The sequence below is a fragment of the Mya arenaria genome, chromosome 12, assembly GCF_026914265.1.
Source record: "Mya arenaria isolate MELC-2E11 chromosome 12, ASM2691426v1".
In the NCBI taxonomy this organism is placed as follows: Eukaryota; Metazoa; Mollusca; class Bivalvia; order Myida; family Myidae; genus Mya; species Mya arenaria.
Window position 1 is genome coordinate 11,009,047 of NC_069133.1, and position 21,329 is coordinate 11,030,375.

General features: G+C 35.8%; 1 protein-coding gene across 3 annotated transcripts; it reads right to left on the minus strand.

Moving 5' to 3' along the window:
* Positions 1-5,351: 5,351 nt before the first annotated feature.
* LOC128211150 (tetraspanin-33-like) lies at positions 5,352-20,049 on the minus strand. 3 transcript variants are annotated; one of them, XM_052915603.1, is made up of 7 exons: positions 19,683-20,049; positions 16,639-16,827; positions 12,154-12,342; positions 11,264-11,410; positions 9,218-9,262; positions 8,476-8,577; positions 5,352-6,238 (listed from the first exon to the last, which is right to left on the minus strand). In XM_052915603.1, exons 1-7 carry the CDS (start codon positions 19,773-19,775, stop codon positions 6,158-6,160), a joined length of 846 nt encoding a protein of 281 aa, XP_052771563.1. In that variant the 5' UTR covers positions 19,776-20,049; the 3' UTR covers positions 5,352-6,157. The 3 variants fall into 3 exon arrangements, with proteins under 3 accessions (XP_052771563.1, XP_052771562.1, XP_052771564.1); XM_052915602.1 differs by having other exon boundaries at positions 8,458-8,577; XM_052915604.1 differs by lacking the exon at positions 19,683-20,049 and adding an exon at positions 19,344-19,659 and having other exon boundaries at positions 8,458-8,577.
* Between the last annotated feature and the right edge of the window lie 1,280 nt (positions 20,050-21,329).

The following is a 21,329-nucleotide window of genomic DNA, read 5'->3' on the forward strand; positions in this document are numbered from 1 at the left end:
AGAGCACATTGATACACCGTATGTCGATGCTTTATTACGGGTAAACGAATTTGTCCAGCTTGAAATGATTTGCTTGAGATACTATAATATACACTCTTTTAAAAAAGTCCGTTTACACGCACTGAGCCGTGAATATACATACATATATATATATGTGTGTGTGTGTGTGTGTGTTGTGTGCGTGTGCGTGTGCGTGTGTGGGTGTGTTGTGTGTGCGTGCGTGCGTGCGTGCGTGCGTGCGTGTGTGCGTGTGTGTGTGTTATACAATAAAGTACCAGTTCACATATTTGCGTACACAACGTAAATTGTCACGTTTTCAATTTTATTTTTAGTAAGGCTTAAAATGTCAATGAAAAAAGCTCTTTTTATAACCTAGCTGAAACATCATTACTGTGAAATTTATAAAAATGGAATATTTTATATATTGAAGATTGTCTCCCGTTTGCCCTATATAAAATTTGCCATTTATTTTTATGTGCGTGAAGTTAGCACCGTAGCACCGCAGCACCGCAGCGCCGCAGCGCCGCGGTGCTATCACCGAAACCACGGTGCTAGCACCGAATCATCGGAATTTTAAGTATATTAATAAATGTTATTTTAATATAGAATAGAAGCTGCTCTTGGTCATGGCATAGGTCACTGAACTGCGAACCTAGGTCATGGCATCTGTCAATTGGCTGCGATATTAGGCAGGCTCTGGGTTTTTGATATGTTTAGGCTAACATCATAGGAATTTTCAATCAAAGTTTCAACAATGTTTAGCGGTGATACCTTAAAAATGAGAAAAGGGACCTCTGACACCTATACCACAGTGTAGCCTAGGCCTTTACCTAGGTCATGGCATAGGTCAATGGGCTGCGATTTAAGGCAGGCTCATGGTTTTTAATACTTTTAGGTTAATACCCTAGGCATTTTCCATCAAAATTTCAATTATGTGTAGCGGTGATACCTTAAAAATGAGAAAGAGGACCAGTGACACCTATATCACAGTGTAGCCTAGGCCTTAACCTAGGTCATGGCATAGGTCAGTGGGCTGCGATTTTAGACAGGCTCATGGTTTTTAATACTTTTAGGTTAATACCCTAGGCATTTTCCATCAACATTTCAATTATGTGTAGCGGTGGTACCTTAAAAATGAGAAAGAGGACCAGTGGCACCTATACCAGTGTAGCCTAGGGCTTTACCTAGGTCATGGCATAGGTCAATTGGCTGCGATTTTAGGCAGGCTTTGGGTTTTTGATACTTTTAGGTTAATACCCTAGTCATATTTCATTATAATTTCAATAATGTTTAGCGGAGATACCTATTTAACCTATAGGTATCAACAACTAAGAGTCAGCCTAAAATCGCAGACTAATGACCTATGCCATGACCTAAGTTCATGCCTAGGCTACTCTCTAATATAGTTGAGAGTGGTCCCCTTTCTCATATTTAAGGTATCAGCGCTACAAATAACTGAAAAAATGGTAGACAATTCCTAGGGTGTATGCCTATAAGTATAAAAAAAGCCAGAGCTTGCCTAAAATCGCAGACCAGTGACGTCTGTCAAGACATAGGTTCATTGCAAGGCTACACTCTGGTATAGGTGAGAGTGGTCCCCTTTCTCATTTTTAAGGTATCTCCGCTAAATATTATTGAAATTATAATGAAATATGACTAGGGTAATAACCTAAAAGTATCAAAAACCCAAAACCTGCCTAAAATCGCAGCCAATTGACCTATGCCATGACCAAGGTTTATGCCTAGGCTACACTCTAGTATAGGTGTCAGAGGTCCCCTTTCTCAATTTAAGGTATCACCGCTACACATAATTGAAATGTTGAAATTCCTATGGTATTAGCCTATAAGTATCAAAAACAGAGACCCTGCCTAAAATCGCTGCCCATTGACGTATGCCATGACCTAGGTTAATGCCTAGGCTACACTGTGGTATAGGTGTCAGTGGTCCCCTTTCTTATTTTTAAGGTATCACCGCAACAAATATTCAATATTTGATGAAAAATTCCACGGGTAATAGCCTAAAAATATCAATAACCTAGAGCCATCCTAAAATCGCAGCCAATTGACCTATGCCAGTGACTTAGGTTGAGGCCTAGGCTAAACTGTGGTATAGGTGTCAGTGGTCCCCTTTCTCATTTTTAAGGTATCACCGCTACACATAATACAAATTTTGATGAAAAATACCTAGGATATTAGCCTAAAAGTATCAAAAACAGAGACCCTGCCTAAAATCGCAGTCAATTGACGTATGCCATGACAACAGTTTCGTCACCCTCTAATCATATCATTACATAAAAGGTTGTTGATGCACTATTATACGTATAACTTACTTTTCGAGATGGCCAATCTATATAGTATCGTTTTGAAGAATTTTCAGTTTGGCTAAAAAATATTGCAAAATTATGTAATTCTACTTCATTTTATTTGATTTATACTAATGTGTTTAGAGAACGCAGTCTGAAATTGAAAAGTGGTCGAAAGTTTTTGAATAAAAGTGAAAATGAAGAGAAACTCGCCAATTATGAAAACAAAAACATATAGGATATACTAGTTGATTTTAAACGGAAGAACAAACTTCTGATTTCATTGGTCATATGATATAATATAATTATCTATAAGAATCAGACGTTATGTGTCTTGCTTGGGTTTGTTTTGCTTTAAATATACTACAATGTATATTGTTCCCAAAATGTGGTCTTAAGGGCATTCTGTATGCTAACTTAGAGCTGCACATTGGTTTGTTTACCTCTAAACGGGCTTAATATTTGCCAAAATGTAGTCTAAGGGGCACTGTATATGCTGACTTTGAGCTTCACATGGGTTTGTTTGGATCTTAATGGGATCTATGGTTCCAAAATATAGGTTTAAGGGAACTGTGTATGGTTACTTGGAGCCTCACATGGGATTTGTTTGGATCTTAATGGGATCTATGGTTCCAAAATATAGGTTTAAGGGAACTGTGTATGCTTACTTGGAGCTTCACATGGGATTTGTTTCGATCTTAATAGGCTTTATGTTTTCCAAAATCAGGTCTATTTGACACTGAGAAGGTTTACTCAGTGCTGAATATCGGTTTGTTTGGATCTAAATTGGCTGTATATTGGTTGCTAAATATGTTTCTTTATGATATTGAGTAGGTTGAATTAGAGATGCACATGGGTTTGATTGGCTCTAAATGGGCTTCATGGTTTCCAAAATGCGGTCTATTTGACACTGAGTAGGCCAGCTTAGTGCTGCACATGGGTTTGTTTGCCTCTAACCGGGCTTAATATTTGCCAAAATGTGGTCTAATGGGCGCTGTATATGCTGACTTAGAGCTGCGCATGGGTTTGTTTGGATCTAAACGGGCTTTATAGTGATCAAAACTTGGTCTTATGGTCATTGTGTATGCTAACTTAGAGCTGCAAATGGGTTTGTTTGGATCTAAATGAACATAATGGTTTCCTAAATGTGGTCTGTTTGACACTGAGTAGGCGTACTAAGAGTTGCACATGGGTTTGTTGAACTTTGTTCTGATCTGAATGGGCTTTATATTATTCTATCTGAGATTTATTTGACACGCAGTAGGCTTACATAGAGCTGTACATATTAGTTTTTATCTTAATGGGTTTAATGGTTTACAAAATGTGGCTTGATGGGCACTGTGTATGCTTACTTAGAGATTCAAATGGGTCTGTTTTGATCTTAATGGGCTTTATGGTTCCAAAATGCGGTCTATTTGACACTGAGTAGGCTAACTTAGTGTTGCGCATCGGTTTGTTTGTATCTAAAAAACATTATTGAGGTCACAATTGACTTGATAGAGAATTTTACCGATTTAATAATAGACCTTTTTAGTATTTGATATGCTTAATTGACTGTACAATGGCACTGGAACTGTTTTGGCTCGTAAAGAACCTACATGGTCTTGAATAAAGAAACTTTATAGATCACTTGGCACTCGATTGGCTTCATACGGTCTATATTTGGCAGGTATCAGAATGAAAAAAAAGGTTAATTGACAGAAAGCGGACTTGAGAAAAGCCAACGTGTGATGATGGCCTGGAAGATTTTGTTTGGTTATAGCCCATAGTTGTATGGATTTTGTAGAGCCCTTCTGGGTATGCATATGTATATTAAGATGTTTTATGCAAACCGGCCCAGGTATTATTAAAACCACGTTCTAACGTACATAAAATTCATATCAAATATTTGTCTTTTTAGAAAAAGCATCTTCTTCTACTCTTTAATCACAAAGACTGCATTTGATTATTTAAAATTACAATTTAAAATTGCGATCTGCTCTTTTGTCAGCAGCCTTGTGTCATTGGTTCTAAGACATATCCGCAAAATTTGGTTTCTCCCAATACAAAAACATGAATAAAAAAGATGTCAAAAAGGTCAATCTGTGAGAGTGCAGCTTTAAGAAGTTTTTCCAGGGCACCATACATCACAAAATATTTTTTTTTATTTCTTGCTCATATTTTATCTATCTTTCTGTAACTTACGTTATCATTTTAAAGTTTGAATCATTTTGATATAAGAATCACTTTAATGATTGAATAAATTATTATTTACTTTTACAATATAATGTAGTGACTGTGTTTCTATGCGATAACCTGGATGTCTGTGTTCCGTCTGCAACTGGCACACACATTCTGGTAAAGTAAAAAAAAACCCATAAACATTGGAACTATCATATTGCTCCCATGATGAATACCAAGCCAAAAGCCTGGCCATTGTTTAATGAACTTTCAATATATGACATGAAACTTTGTGCAATAGTTACTCATGAAAAGATAAACCTTTGTAGAAAACCCAATGCTTTTATTTACTGAATACATGCAGTTATGTCCCTTGATATGTCGAACGAATCGTAGAAGTCGTTTACTTGGCCATTACTTCATAAACATTCGAGATAATGACATTTCATTTTGTACATATATTACCAGTGACAATGTGCACTTATGTAGCAAAGTCCATAACTCTGACTTAGATAATCGTCGAGTTAAGCCCCTTGTTCAAATATCGAGCGTTTATATTGTATATGTAGCGAGGCATACTAGATACTCAACATTTATCATTTATGTAACAATTTTCTAAAATATTTCCGTATTTTATTTCATTAATAACATTTATATAATGTGAAAAACAAATGTAAAAGGCGAAGATATGTTAGTAACACGAAAATAAGAACAAGACTATGAAAGCAACTGATGTACGGTTGTGTTTGAATTCTATGGCGTTGAACTTTTGAGCCCCAGAAAAAAGGAGCAAACGTCAGCCACGAAACTACTTATACTGGTAGGTTATTATTAGTGCGGGTACTCATTGCATGTCTCTCTAGCACTAAAAACAAGTCAAGTCAAGTCCACAAATTTATTAAGTAATCAAAGGCCACCGGCCCAAAATACGTGACATACATAACAAAACAAATAATATAAGAGTTGTGTCAAGAAAAGGAACTTAAGCATATATCCAAACATGAGTATATCCTTTTAATTTTTAATTTCTAAAAGAAGATGATATACATAGAAAGACAACTTACTTAGAGTCTCATAATTAGTTGTTTTCATAAGGCTATAAAAGTCATTTAAATCTATACCAGCAGAGTGCCAATTAAACAAATATTGTCTTCTTATATTGCCATACGTTCTACAGACAAAAAATGCATGATATTCACAATCTAAGACAGATAAATGTTCGTTATCATAACAAAAAGTACATATACGATCATCTTTTGGTATGTTTTGATGCCTACCAGTTTCTATTCTCAATTTATGGTTTGAACATCGAAATTTTGAAAGTGCTATCTTGTGCTTAAATGGTATAGCTACTGATAGGTATCTTTCAACATTCAACAGTGTTTTAAAGTTTTTGTAATGAGAACAGCGACCAGAATTATTTACAGATTCAGACCAGTTTTGATTATAACAATCAATAAGTCTCTGTTTAAAGATTGTTAAAAAGCACTAAAAACGTGTCACATGTATGTTTCTTAACGATTATTGCAATAAAGTCGCTTATTAGACTACATTTATGATCAAATTTGTCTATGTACATAAACATTGTATAACACTCGTTGCAAGGTCGCCTCAGGCATAACAGTATTAACAGAAGTGTTCCGAGAAGGGTAAATCGATCATGGCCACTGGGCATGCGCAAACATGACTGTCGGTTACCGAAGACGTTGGTTCCACTTCTGTCGCTGAGCTTTGATCTGATCCCTGAGTTTCTGAGCCATCCACGTCAAGACAAACTGAAAATATACTTTTTACGTTTCTTTATACCTTTTTCGAAGCTACAGTAACACCCGCGCGATGTCGTTTAACATGTTCTCGAATACAATTGTGACGCGCCCGTGTGCAAGTGCAAGGGTACCACAGGATAATCTCGAGGCGCCCCTTGATGTTGTTCAGCCGATTTCTGTACATTGTACTAAAGGTAACGGCCAATAAAAATACATTTGCGACCGGAAATGCGCCTTATCCAATATCGTTTGATATGATCCAGGATTTCTGCCTGAACTTTGACTTTGGGTATTACATTGTTTAGAAAAAGAGTTTATTTGTAATAAGGCAATTTACTATTCATGTAACATATGCTCGGTTGTCATGTTATTTTTTCGGCCTTCTTAATCAATACACGATTTCTAAATATATATAAGAGAAAAGAACATTTGACCGTGAATACCGTGTTTGAACTTGAATTTATGATTTTGAAATAGAAATTATTAGAGATAACAAGAGCTGGCGTAGAACAGCGCTCATCTATACGACGTTTTGTCATAGAAATAAATACAGAACAGAAATGATGTAGTATGTGCCTGTCAAAATCATTAAAAAGTAAAACTGAAAAGTTATCAAGAGACACCGCATCGCAACGAAAAAAACAACATAACTTTGATTGATTGATAGAAGCACTTAAGACTTCGAGATTCAGTTTTAGTGTTGTTGTTTTTCTATTTTAGTAATAGTAACATTGACATTAACCCTATTTGCTGAAGATGCGATCCCGTGGAAGTACTTAACCACTCTTCCGACACACCAGGTTTGATTACAATATGTCAACCCTAACTTAAGTTATATCGTACCAAAAGGTCTCTTTTTTCAGTAACAGTGACCTTGACCGTGACCTATAAGGTCCCAAACGCCAAGGTCTCCATAAACTTGTCTTATATACAACATTTGTTCCCAATATATCAAACCTAACTAAAATTATTCAGTACAAGCCGCTTTCTATTTTCAGTAACAGTGACATTGACCCAAGCACCACACACGCAATAGCATGAAAGATATCCATAAACACTTTCAATATACCAGGTTTGGCCACAATATGTCAACCTTTACTAAGAAATTCAGTACTAACCATTTACTATTTTTAGTAACAGTGACATTGACCTTGACGATGCCTCTCGGTGACCCAAACCAATCCACGAAAGGTCACTATAAACTTTACCTACATACAAAGCTTATGGCAATATGCCAAACGTAACTAAAGTCATTCAGTACCAATAATATTTCTGTTTTTATTTACATTGACCTTGACCGTGACCATAGGGTCCCCATACAACAATCTCATGAAAGGTAATCATAAATTCTTCCTGTCTACCAAGTCTGGTTAATGTATGTAAAACCTAGCATATATATTATTCAATACCATAAGTTTGATGCAACCCTCCCGCCGGCCCACCAAAATAACGACGTACGTCATTCTAATAACCAAGATTCATCTTAAAAAAAACAACGTTAAAAACATAAAAATGTACCTGCCAAAGGCAATACAATAATGGGTTATTGAGAAATATTGTAACTTATTTTGTGGTGGCTACTGTGTAAGAATAAAATCTATAAAATGATCAGTATTTGAGATCTGAGTTAAAACCCAACTTTGCCCAAATGCTTTAACCAACCATTTTAAGTCTATTATTAGCCATAAATTGTATGGAGTTATTTATGTGATTGCCTTCAACAACTTTGTGTAGTATTAAGCCAAGTAAGGGTATGGAAATGATTAGTAAAAAACCAAACTTGCCCTAAAATTTTAACCTGACACAATGTGCCCTGAACATTAACCTAAGATACCGAGTCGTTCAGGGGCCATAATTTGTATTTTGAATAACATAGAGTTAAGTAACCTCATGGTGAGATTGTGTAGTTTTAAGTTAATTGAAGGAACGGTATTTGAGTTATTAGAGAAACTGCCAACTTGCCCTTTAACTTTGATCGGACGCTGACGCTCGTGCGAGTTGTATAGCCTCCTTATTCATTAAACAGTCGAATTAAAAATCGCATATGCGGACTGGATTGATATAAAAGCAGAAGAAAATAATTCGGGACCCGGAAAAATGGACATAAGCAGAGAAACGAGGTAACAGATTGGATACAACGAATTTCAAGTGTATTACAATCTCATCTATTCAATTAACACTGCGATTTTTATCATTACTCAGATGTGGTAGTGTCTGGCTAATATTACCTGGGGAACAAGGATTACCAAGAGCGTTATCCCCACATACAGTCCATTGCTCCGCATGATGTCGGCGATACGTTTGAAACATCCTTGGGTGTATATAGTCTGTGCTCGTACAGTTGCATTCTATTGTAAACAAAGGTTTGAGGATGTCAAGGATTGATAAATGCACCAGCCAAAAAGGACGCAATCATAATTTAATTAAATCACTTGAATCAGCCAAAAATGAAATAATCTTAATTTAAGTTTATCACTATAAAATGATTTTCCCTATAACTACCGTGAGAATGTTTGACAAACTGCACATAACTGTATTGTTTCGCAAAGGAACTAAGTCACACTGTTCGCCAACCTTTGTGCAGGCAAACAATGTATAACACTGTTGACCGTTGTCTTGGCCGTTTATCTACTCAACTCAAAAACAGTAAGGTTCATTTAATGGTCAAGGGTACCATACCACTGAAGTTGCATTGCCCAAACCGTTCGTGAGTTTTTTGCCGTCAAAAATAGGTTTACAGACGGACAGAAAGACCGACCAAACGACATACTGACAATTGAAAATCTATATACCCCATTTTCTTCGAAGAGAGCATAAACAGCAAAAAGATGAATGAAAGTTCACTGGGAATTTTCAGTTTATATTGCAATTGTTGATCGCTACTATGTATCTTGGCTATGCTTGTAGATCTGATGGTATATGTTTGATGAATAACTTATAGACTTCTTCAAACTTTCCTTTGGCTAAAGGAAGACTGAAAGTACTTACAACGATCTGCATGTTAAGGCCACAAGCGCTGTCAACAACCCTGCTCTGAAACAGGAACACATTCATTATACATGTAGTAGAATGAGCAACACACAAATGATCCCGATATCTCTCTGTTGTTATACATATCGAACGGCATCTTAGTAAATGTGATCAATGTTTAAGTGTTTTCAAGACGACGTCGACGACTCAACACCGACGCCGATAAAGACACAAAGGCAAAAACAATACATGGATTGTTTTTCGAGCTGAAAAACACACTCACTTCGAACTTTGAAAAAACATTTATTTTTTATTTAATGTATAGTACATGGCTTCAAACAGGCCAACTAGAGGCAATTATTACGCGCACTGAAACTGGTATTTCGTGAACGTCATATCTAATATTCTACTTACCATAGAAACAACGATTGTAACTGTTGGTTAAACGAATAAATATTAAAAACAACAGGAATGAGGTTCGGCGCAGAAAAGTACGTAAGTTCAATGACATTTGGAAATAACTTTTGTGGTCACGGCTAGCTTACATTATACGGAAAACAACAAATAACAGGAATGAGATACGGCGCAGAAGAGTAAGTACAATGACCGTTCAGAGTAAAGTTTTATTGTGGAAACAGTTAGTAAAGCGAACTAATATATATGGTCGCTTTCGCTCCCTTAGACTGGATTCGTTTAATTCGTGCAATTTGTAATGCATTAACTACATGTAAAACAAGTAATACCAAATAAATTCAATCGTGGCATAAGTTGAAAAAAAATGCATTGCCTAAAATAGGCCAGCCAAAGCCAAGTATTTTGCGCACTCTATTGTGTTTACTGGTGTATGTGACTGAGCCGATGCTGCCATGGAAAAATTGTTGAATGCGTACTTACCTTATACCGAACACAACATGAGTAAGGCATGGAGTAGAACAGCGGGTTGAATGACCGTCCTAAGTCACTATTGTGGTTACGGTAAGCTTGCCTAATACGGATGACAAAAAGAGAATGGCATGGAGCAGAAGAGCGTGTTGAATGTCCGTTCAGAGAGACTATTGTGGTTACGGTAAGCTTATTTTATACGTATGACAACAAGAGTATGGTATGGAGCAGAACAGCGGGTTGAATGACCGTTCATTGTCACACTTTTATGGATACGGCTAGCTTACCTTATTGTGATGGCAACTAGAGAATGGCAAGACGCAGAACAGCGGGTTGAATGATCGTTAGAGTCACTTTTGTGGCTATGCTAGCTCACCTTATACGGATGACAACTGGAGTATGGGAAGGAGCAGAACAGCGGGTGTTATGGCCCTTTGGAGTATTTTTTGTGGCTACGGCTAGCTTACCTTATACGGATGACAACTAGAGTATGGGAAGGAGCAGAACAGCGGGTTGAATGATCGTTTAGAGTCACTTTCGTGGCTATGCTAGCTACCTTATACGGATGACAATTGGATTATGGCATTAAGCAGAAGAGCGGGTATTATAACCCTTTGGAGTATTTTGTGGCTACGGCTAGTTTAGCTTATACAGAGGACAACAGGATAAAGGCACGGAGCAGAACAGCAGGCTGAATGACCGTTCGTAGATACACTTTTGGCAACGGCTAGCTTAACTTATACGGATGACAACTGGAGTATGGCACTAAGCAGAAGAGCAGGCTTTATGACCGTTCAGAGTCGCATTTCTGGTTAAGGGTAGCTTACCTTATACGGATGACAACTGGAGAATGACAAGGGTTAGGAGAGCGGGCATAATGACCGTTTAGAGTCGCATTTCTGGCTGCGGCTAGCTTACCTTAAATACGGATGACAACTGAAGAGTGGCACTTAGCAGAAGAGCTATTTGCATGATCGTTTAGAGAGTCACTTTTGTGGTTACAGTAAGGTAACCACATACGGGAGTAAGGCAAGGAATATAAGATTGGTTTGAATTACGGTCAAAATCACTTTGTGGTAACGGTAAATTTATCTCATGCGGATGACAACTGGAGTATGACAAGGAACAGAAAACACGTTGAATGACCGTTCAGAGTCACTTTTGTGGTTACGGTTAGCTTACCTCACTCCGAAGACAACATGAGTAAGGCACGGAGCAGGAGATCGTGTTGGATTTCTTCTGTAATTCGGACACGCTGCAGTTGTAATACTCGTTCTTCGTCCAGTCCTTATAACCCTCATCATTGTCGCTCGCACCACAACATTCAAACTGCAGATTGGGAACAGTTTAGCCTGTGTTTTAGTCTTTACATAATTCAGAAACGTTCATGTTTGATCTAGGGTTCTATTTGTCAAATAATCTCAATTTACGTTTACTGTGGGAACTGATTTTTTGTAGTGAATTAGCAGAGCAGCTTAAAGGGGCTAGACACCAGATGGTCAAAAAATCGGCAAATACAATTTTTCCTAAAAACAATGTCTTAGATTGTCAATCCGAGCCTGTAGGAGGCCGATGATACATCATCTTACATGATTGAAAGAATAAACGCAACCATCATGTTGCTCTCTTATCTGAGTTTTATGTAACCAATAATGGCTTCCCAGTTTAAATCATAACTATTTATGGGTACAGATAAATTACCGACGCTATTTCCCTTTTTATTGCAATAATATGACCTTGGGTTTTGTCCCTTTAACTAATAAAGTTATTCCATTTTTATTCATACAATGAAAACTTCAGAGACAAGTCAAGAAGTCAAACCCCGTGCAGAGGCAAAAGATAAGGGCCCAAACAACACTGAATCAGAGATACAAAAGTATGTTTACGTTATGAAACATAAAACTATTTCTCATAATTTTCCCCGAAAAAGATCAGTACAATATTTTCTCTTTATTTTTACCATATATGTTGGCACGTAAAAGGTTTATGTGGTTTTTATTTTATGTTTTATCGTTAAAATATGTACGAAAATTCAGATGATAATTGTGTAGTGGAACAAAAGACCAACGCACCGTTTCTTGGAAGTTGTTCACGAAGTCCCGTAGATCATCGTCCTCCGTGTATTTAATTATCGCCTTGTTAAGCGCAACGTCCGGGTACATGTGCAATGCCTTCTGAGCTTCCGGCGAGTACACCGCCACGAAGATGATTATAACGAACGCAATTTGTACGAAAAAAAAGATAGTCATCATCCACACATACTGAAACACAGGTAGGAATATACAGCAAGTCAGACATTGTCGCACTAAAACACAGGTAGGATTACACAGCAACTCAGGCATTGTCACACTGAAACACAGATAGAATTACACAGCAACTCAGGCATTGTCACACTGAAACACAGGTAGGATTACACAGCATCTCAGGCATTGTCACACTGAAACACAGAAAGGATAACACGGCAACTCAGGCAATATCACACTGAAACACAGGTAGAATGGCACAGCAACTCAGGCATTGTCACACTTGAACACAGGTAGGATAACACAACAACTCAGGCATTGTCACACTGAAACACAGATAGGATAACACAGCAACTCAGGCATATATATCATCGTACTGTAGCACAGGTACATAGGTTTATCACTATAAAACGCAGATAGTTTCGTACTGCAACACAGGTACATAGGTTGTATCGCTCTGAAACGCAGATAGTTTGGTACTGTAACACAGGTACATATGCTTTAGCGCACTGAAGCGCAGATAGTTTCGTACTTTAGGTATATAGGTGTATCGCACTGACACGCAGATAGTTTCGTACTGGCACACAGGTGCATTGGTATTATCATACTGAAACGCTGATATCATCGTACTAAAGACAGGTGTACCGTTATTATCGCACTAAAACGCGGGCATTATCGTAAACAAAGGTATACAGGAAGTATCGCACTATAAAGCACACATATTATCGCGCTTAAACATAAGTACAGAGGAATTATTTCACTTAAACATAGGTACAAAGGTAGTATCGCACTTAAACACAGGTACACAGGTATAATCGCACTGAAACATAATTTATATATACAGTTATTATCTCACTTAATTACATATACACAGGTATTATCCCACTGAAACACAGGTATACCTGTAGTATCGCACTGAAAACAGATATTATTGCAATGAAACGCGGGCATGATCGAACTGAAACACAGATACAGAGGTAGTATCGCACTGAAAAACACAGATATTATCGGTCTTAAATGCGGGCATTATCGGACTGAAACATAGATACACGGATAGTATCGCACTGAAAAACACAGATATTCTCGGTCTTAAACGCGGGCATTATCGGACTGAAACATAGATACACAGGTAGTCTCGCACTGAAAAACAGATATTATTGCACTTAAAGGCGGGCATTATCGGGCTGAAACATATATACACAGGTAGTCTCGCACTGAAAAACAGATAATATTGCACTTAAACGCGGGCATTATCGGAGTGAAACACACAGATACACAGGTAGAATCGCACTTAAGCGCAACGTCCGGGTACATGTGCAATGCTCTCGGTCTTAAACGCGGGCATTATCGGACTAAAACACAGGTACACGGGTACTATCGCACATCATATCGATGTATATGTCGCTTTATGATCAACAGAGGTTCAAAGCACGAACATTATACCGAAACATTAAAAACAGTTCAAACTACATGCATGTAACTACATTATTTTAACAGTTTCACAGTTATATTTTACTCTCGTCACATAATACAAATATGTGCTTTGAGTTCGTGAACATGAATAATACAAAATGCTGTATATAATAAACCTGTAAAGGAACAATTATATATATAAACCAGGCTGCATGGGTAGAAATGTAGTACTAAAAGTAGGTACAAATATAAATAGTTGGAATACATAAACATAGCTACTTATAAGAACAGTGGATGTTATATAGTGAAAAATCAAGTAATTATACGAGTAGTGAAGGGTTGCCAGGTGGGGGTTTAAAAGCTTGGCATGAAATTTTGAAGAAAATTGCTCGTGTTATTTAGCTTCAAAGAATCATTTTCACACATAACATTTTTGAAAGTAAATATATTAGTAGTATACATTTTACATAAGATAAGTATCTTCTCCTGTCATTAACACAATATGGGCAGAATAAAAGATAGTGAAATTCATCACCAATATCATTTAGAGTACATAATTGACATTTTCTATCGTTTCTATCTATACCGAGCCATCTTCCTTTTTCAATTGGTAAATGATTATTACAACGTCTAAAATTTATTAGAAACTGGACAAGGTTCGCATTTACATTGAGATAACATTTTTCAAGTTCCAATTCAGTTTTATAAATTCCGTAATTGGTACATCTGGAGGAATTAAAAACGCCACTATTCCATGTCTGTTTGAACTGGTCTTTTAAACAAGTTTCGACTAGATTCAACAAAGATTGCTTTGAAGCAGTATAATAGGTGCAAGAGAATTGTCAAATAACTTAATTTGGCAATCTAATGGTAGACATAGATTTCTAACTTCACATAAAGACAAAATAAAGCTTTTCTAGCCTGCGCTACAACATGTTTTTTTTAAAGTTGGTTAGCTGTCTTTTTAAAAAAAAGTTACACTAAGATATTTGAAAGCGTCTGCAACTTCAAATTGTTTGTTATTAACAAAGATATTTCTATTGCGTCTTGGTCTATCACCAAATACTTAACCTTTTGTCATTTCAACATTAATAGCAAGCTTCAATTTATCGCAGTAATCAGCAACATTATTCAATAACGAAATTAGTTCGTTTTCTGATTTAGTAAACAGTACTGTATCATCTGCATACAATACTACTAATATTTTCAAGTCTCAGTATATATCAATATCAACATCATTTAAATCAATACATAAGTTGCTTTTACTTAACATGTAATGCTCTAATTCATTTAAAAACAGTACAGGAGATAAATCTTTGCCTTGTCTGACACCGCTGCAACATTGACAATATTCTGTTGAGTTATTATTCAACAGTAAACATAATTTCGTGTTGTTATACATACTTTTTATGACATTAAACAAGTTCCCATGTAAAATATATTTAACTAGTTTTGCCCACAGGCCCGCGCTCCATACAGAATCGAACGCCTTTCTAAAGTCAATAAATGCACAGATGCCATTCATATTATCACGGCGATTTGAGCACTCATGCACAGGTTAATTTGTAGCCAAAACAACACATTGGTGTGAAGAAAGATACTCTAAATCCTTAATTGGCAAAGGCATTTACATTTACCGAAAATACTTTAATTTTTTGAACTCACTTGTCTAATAGCCGGTTCTTGTTAAATTACGGGGATTTACTACAGTACCCGACGATATGTCTCTAAATGACATATGACGCATGTTTAGTGTATTTTTTTGTGGGGATGCAAACGAATGGCAAAATTGATTTTCGAATATTTGGTAATTCTTTCGATCTAATATTCCAATATTCGAATATCAAAATATTTTTTTAGAATTGTAGTAAACTATTATTTACTATAGTAATAGCCGCGGCCCTGTTACCATTCTTTGTCGTATCCGGTACACGCAACGACACTTATTTTTCCACAAATTAGCCTCTGAATTTCCCCACTTTTAGAATATTTCCCCAGTAAAAGCGATACATTTTGAAAACAAACATCGAACAATTTCAATTTCAATGCGTTCATATTTTTAAACAATGCAAAATAAGATCGGTAAATTTTGTATTTTCCCGGTTAAATGACGATATGCGCCAACGCAGCCTCGTTCTGTGATTGATGTTTATAGAAAACGACACCAAACGACGATTTTGACTTATGTATTGTACAACAATAAAGGATATATATCCTTAAACGCTAAACCATACAGTTACGTTTCAAGGCAAGAATGTTATATTGAAACATGTTAAACAGTTTAAAGTACATAACTAGCACATGTCCTTTTTATCATCAAGGCGATTTGAGCAATATCGCCAAGCTTGATTAGCAGTGAAGACAAAACATTGGTATAAAGGCCGATCTCTTAAACCCTTAATTGGCAATTTAAATGTACCCAAAATAATTGAAATGTGTTTAATGTCACTTGTCTAACAGCCAGTAAATGCAAAATTACGTGGACTGTTTATAGTTCCCGACGATAAATCCGATATGACACGTTTATAGTGTCATCAAGTTCACACCTCTGGCATTAGCGGCCACTCGTTGTATTTTATTAATTCAACAAAAACATCGAATATTCGATTTTGACATTTGAACACCAAACATTCGATCGAATATAAGAATATTCGAATATTCGTTTGCATCCCTAATATTCTGTGATCATATATCTGACGCTAAATATAGATCGTTGTATCTTCTTTCTTAATATTGAGTGTTTTGTCGTAATTAACTCATACTTCATATCTTGTCTAGATTTCATTTTTTCATCATTGTTTATCAATTCTTTCATATGTGGGTGATCTGATCCTATTCCATCCTTACATTATGATGTACAACCCTAAAGGAGGAAATATTGTTTATATTGCATCTACTCACAGCTGTGAGGACGCCTACATTCTCCCGGAGGGGCCCCCACCATCCGACGAGGGAGGCGAAGAAGGCGACACATCCAAACAGGCAAAGGATGCAGGCAGGATCCAAGAAGAAGTCATATACGTCAATCAACTTCTTTTCCTTTACCACCAGCGCATATATCATCAACCCCATCATAGTAAACGCACCGATCTTGAAGCAAGCAAAAACAAGTAAGATATCAATATGCTTTTAAAAAAAATAATACAAAAAACAACAGCCAGATTTATGTTTCATTTGCACTGCACGTCTTATCAATATGATATAGTGGACGTTTGAGGTCAATATCTCTAACACTTGTTGCGTTATAGTTAACACGGGTACACACGCACGCACGCCTATCATTTCCATATGCGATTCGCTTTTCGGCGGAGGAAAAAGCACACACACACGCGCGCACACATAGTGTTATATAACAAATGCTAAAATATAGAAATTCATGAATTGTTCATGCCTTTGTCACGACGATATAGAAACAGACAAAAAAGTGTGAAAGTCGATAAAGAATAAAGATATAAAAGGTATATAAAATGTTTATTTAACTGCATAAATAAGTAAGCATTACTGTTAATTGCAAGAATAATTCAAAGAAAAACACAATTATACCAATTCCAAATCACTGAATAACCTATGAAATAAATTTAAAAAAAAAGATTTAGCAGAAGAAATATAATTGGAAGGTAACTTTTAATGTAAAAAAACCCACTTAAATAAGATATTTAAATATTGATTAAATACAATAGATGGATCAACTAGCGAATATAGATATTATTTAAGTATTAAAGTGACACTCTTATTCAAAATCAATACATACATACACATGTAAAACAAACATGAGTTTTGAGTGTTTCATCCTTAACTACTTACTAAATAATGCATTTATAGAAAATATTAATTACTATTAACAATATTATAACTGTGTATTTAATAGCTTAAAACGCAAAAATATTAAACAAGTGCATTAAATATGTTAAACTTATTTGGGAGTAATAGTGCATCTTTAACTGTATGTTTTAATTCAGGTAATTGTCTATGTGCAGAAATATATACAAATTTTATAAAGAACGATGCAGATTCCCGGTGTTAAGTTTGTTAACATTTGAAATAGTATCTCTTATTTAAATTGCTCGACGTATACACAGTGTGGACATACCACGTGGTTTGTGACGTCACATTTTGTTATAGCGTGAAGCAAATTATCACTCGATCGGAAATGATTATCGCTGTAAGTTTGTTATTTTCATATCAATTTTTATAAAACCTAGCGGAGGCTAAGCGGAAAAGTGTACACTATACTCGGTTTTAGTTTTTTTTACAAATGAACAGCGATAATCATTTCCGAATCGAGCTGTATTTTGCTTCACGTTATAACAAACCACGTGGTATGTCCACACTGTATACATAAAATAATTTTATATAACACTTCATAATAATCAAATAAAACCGTAACATTTTTCGTTCGGTGATATATGTTTAGTACATACTTTCGTCCAATTTATTTAATTTAGGTCTTGAAACACTAGAAACCCAAATTATAACGCAAACAAACTTGTCAAATAACGTTATGATACGAGTATAATGGAGCAGGCGCAGTCAAAACCGGAAAAAAATGTTTATTTTGAGGTGTGGTGTTTTACACCTCTTTGGCAGTTTTGAACTACCGGGTGATCAGGGCAAACAGCGACTTGAATTGAAGGTTCTATGTTAAATGGTTATAAAGATATCATTTCGACAAAACTTTCATAAAATTTCGAACGTGACCTTGACCTTTGACCTACAATTCTCAAAATTAAAAAGGGGATCTTTGTTGGTTTATAATTTTATATAAAAATCTTTATCGAGTTTCTGTAAGGAGAAAGTGGTAGTACCGTTACCTTTGACATATTTATCCGAAAGCAGAGGGATCATTTACTGAACAATTGCGGGCAATGAAGTTTTATTGTTTTCGGTCGAACTGTTCTCGAGTTATTTTGCGTCCGAAGATTCCATAAGAATATTGGCAAAAACTTAAACATTTGAACAACTGACCTCAAAATAATATGGATCATTTATTTCTTGCCAAATTAACCAGCCACTGAACTTACATGTTAATAATTTAGACCATTTCCTACTTATGGTGCGGATAATGTTTTCATAAGACCGTTGACCGAACTTGAGACTGACCTTTTGGCATCAAAAACAAAACGGATCTACTACTAGTCTATGGCAATCAACAAATAAGTTCGCATGGCATAAGATCAAACGCTTCTGGTGTAAGTATGAGGACAATGTGTTCATAAGACTGGTGACCGTGGCCTTGAATTGTGACCTTCTGATCTAAAACACACAGGTGGTCGTCGACTGATCAAGGGGCCTTGCACAAAAGTTCAAGCCCTTCTCGAGTTATCGTTTGGAAACGATTCGTCTACCTACCAACCACCGACTTCGTTAACGAACCGTAACACTTTTGTTTTAAAAAAGGGACTGAACAATCGATCGGAGACTATTTTGATTTAAGTAACATAAATATAGTCCTTCCGAGTAGAAGCGCTGTAATTTTCATGTAAAGAAATGCACCCCTCTTTCATATATTGAATAGTTTACTTAATTATCTATTTGTGAAAACTCTTTACTAAAGGAACATGAATGGCAATTACAGAAATCGAGCGTTAAAGTAGGTGTACACTTACTGGTAACTGATCCTTTCCGAAAATCGTTGTGGTATATCTAATCACTATGTTAATAAACATGCATACATTTGATTGGTATTAATAAAAAACAGGTATTATTTTAATATTCGAATACGTAACGTGTAACGGTTATTAATACCACAGACCCTCGGCACATTTATTGGTAGACACATACTCAAGCTCTTATTATAACCAAAATCGCATGATTTTCCAAAACAGTAGGACGATATATTTTGAAATACTGCCATCGCATTTTGCAACATATTATTTCAAACACGTATCGTTACGTATTTTGGAACTGCAATAGCAAAACAAATTTGAGACTAAATTTACACTTACACATACAGACTTGTTGAAAAAGTACAACACATATTTGAACATGTATTTAAGAATGATATTCACTTCCAACGAGTCCTGCCCCGAAATCAACATCTTGTAGTTTTTCAATACGTAACACTCTATTTCCTTGTGCTTTCTTTACAGAGTTTCAATACAAAACACTATATCCCATAAACGAAACGCTTTTTACAGGAAAAAATAAACTAAAATTGATCGGTGAATTCAGTGATCAAAACGATCACAAACTCGATACATGTCAAATCAAAAACACACAAATCTTCCGGATTACAGAGTCAATTGTTCACAATATTTACTATTATATTGTCAAGACAAGCGACGTATCATTTTAAATTAGACAAAACTACCACTTCTGTACACGGTTGATTTAAACTGTCATTATATCAATCGCGTATAATGAATATTTTGGGGTATCATTTTTCTGTTTAACAGATCTTTACAAAATGAACAAGACTGGTATTTAGAGCACATTGAGACAACGTTTATCGAAGCTTAATTACGGGTAAAAGAAGCGGTAAGTCTTGGTGGTTTCAATTGACTTGCTTAATATATACACTACTTTTAAAATAGTCCGATTTCATGCACTGAGCCGTGAGTGTACTTCTGTATTTTTAGATATAAATTATTAGTTACGGGGTTAGTAGGAGACCCGATATACGGTGCAAAGGAACCATATCGGGTGAGAGCGTAAAAGGTATTAATATGTTTGGTATTGAAGTTTTAAAATCCAATTAACATCGACTACTTAACGATCATGATCCTGGTATTTAGGAATTCTACAAAGTTATGTACCCACATATATATAATATATGGTCTTCGTGTGATACAATATCATGAAGTTCTTTATATCAAACAGTGTAGGTTACTACCACAACACATTTATTTCAGTAAGGTTTCTTTCTTAGCAATCGTCATCCAATGTAAGACATACTGCTGCATCGGCATTCTCTCATCGGGTCGTGTTTGAATAATTCCACGTGTCTATTACAAGAAAAAAAAACCATGTAGTATAGCTCTGCCACCACTGTTCTCCGTCATGTTGTTTTAACCCTTACCTATATTTTGCCTGTCTAGCTCATAATCAGATCATATCCTGTTGTTATTAAATTAACAGCCAAGCCAGATAATCTGCCTAGTTAACAGAAGCTGGCCGAGGAAGATTTTGTCCCAGGGTCTGCATACCATGCTTTCAAATAGCACAATTTACAATAGTCCTGATTTACTTAAAACCATAGAACAAAGAGGTGATAACATTTTCAGATATTTGTGAGGACAGTAGAAAGACTTTTATATCTAACTGAATATGAAGAGGAGATGGCAAACTGCAGAGATAAGCACGATACAGGCAAGAAGTATTTTTAAAAAGAGTGTTAGATCATTTAACTATTCTAAACGTAGATTTAAAAGCATTTATGCATGTTTTATAAATGCAAAGTTGCATTGGAATATGTTAAAAGAGACCGTAGCACATAAATCCTCAGATGATATTTCTTTTGAAACATTTGCAATATATTTTTAAGTGAAAAAATATTCAAACACTGAAAATATTTTTCCAGGCTGATGAGGATATATTATATTCTACTGAACAATATTTAGAACATGAAATGAAGATTTTTCCGTTTTAATTTC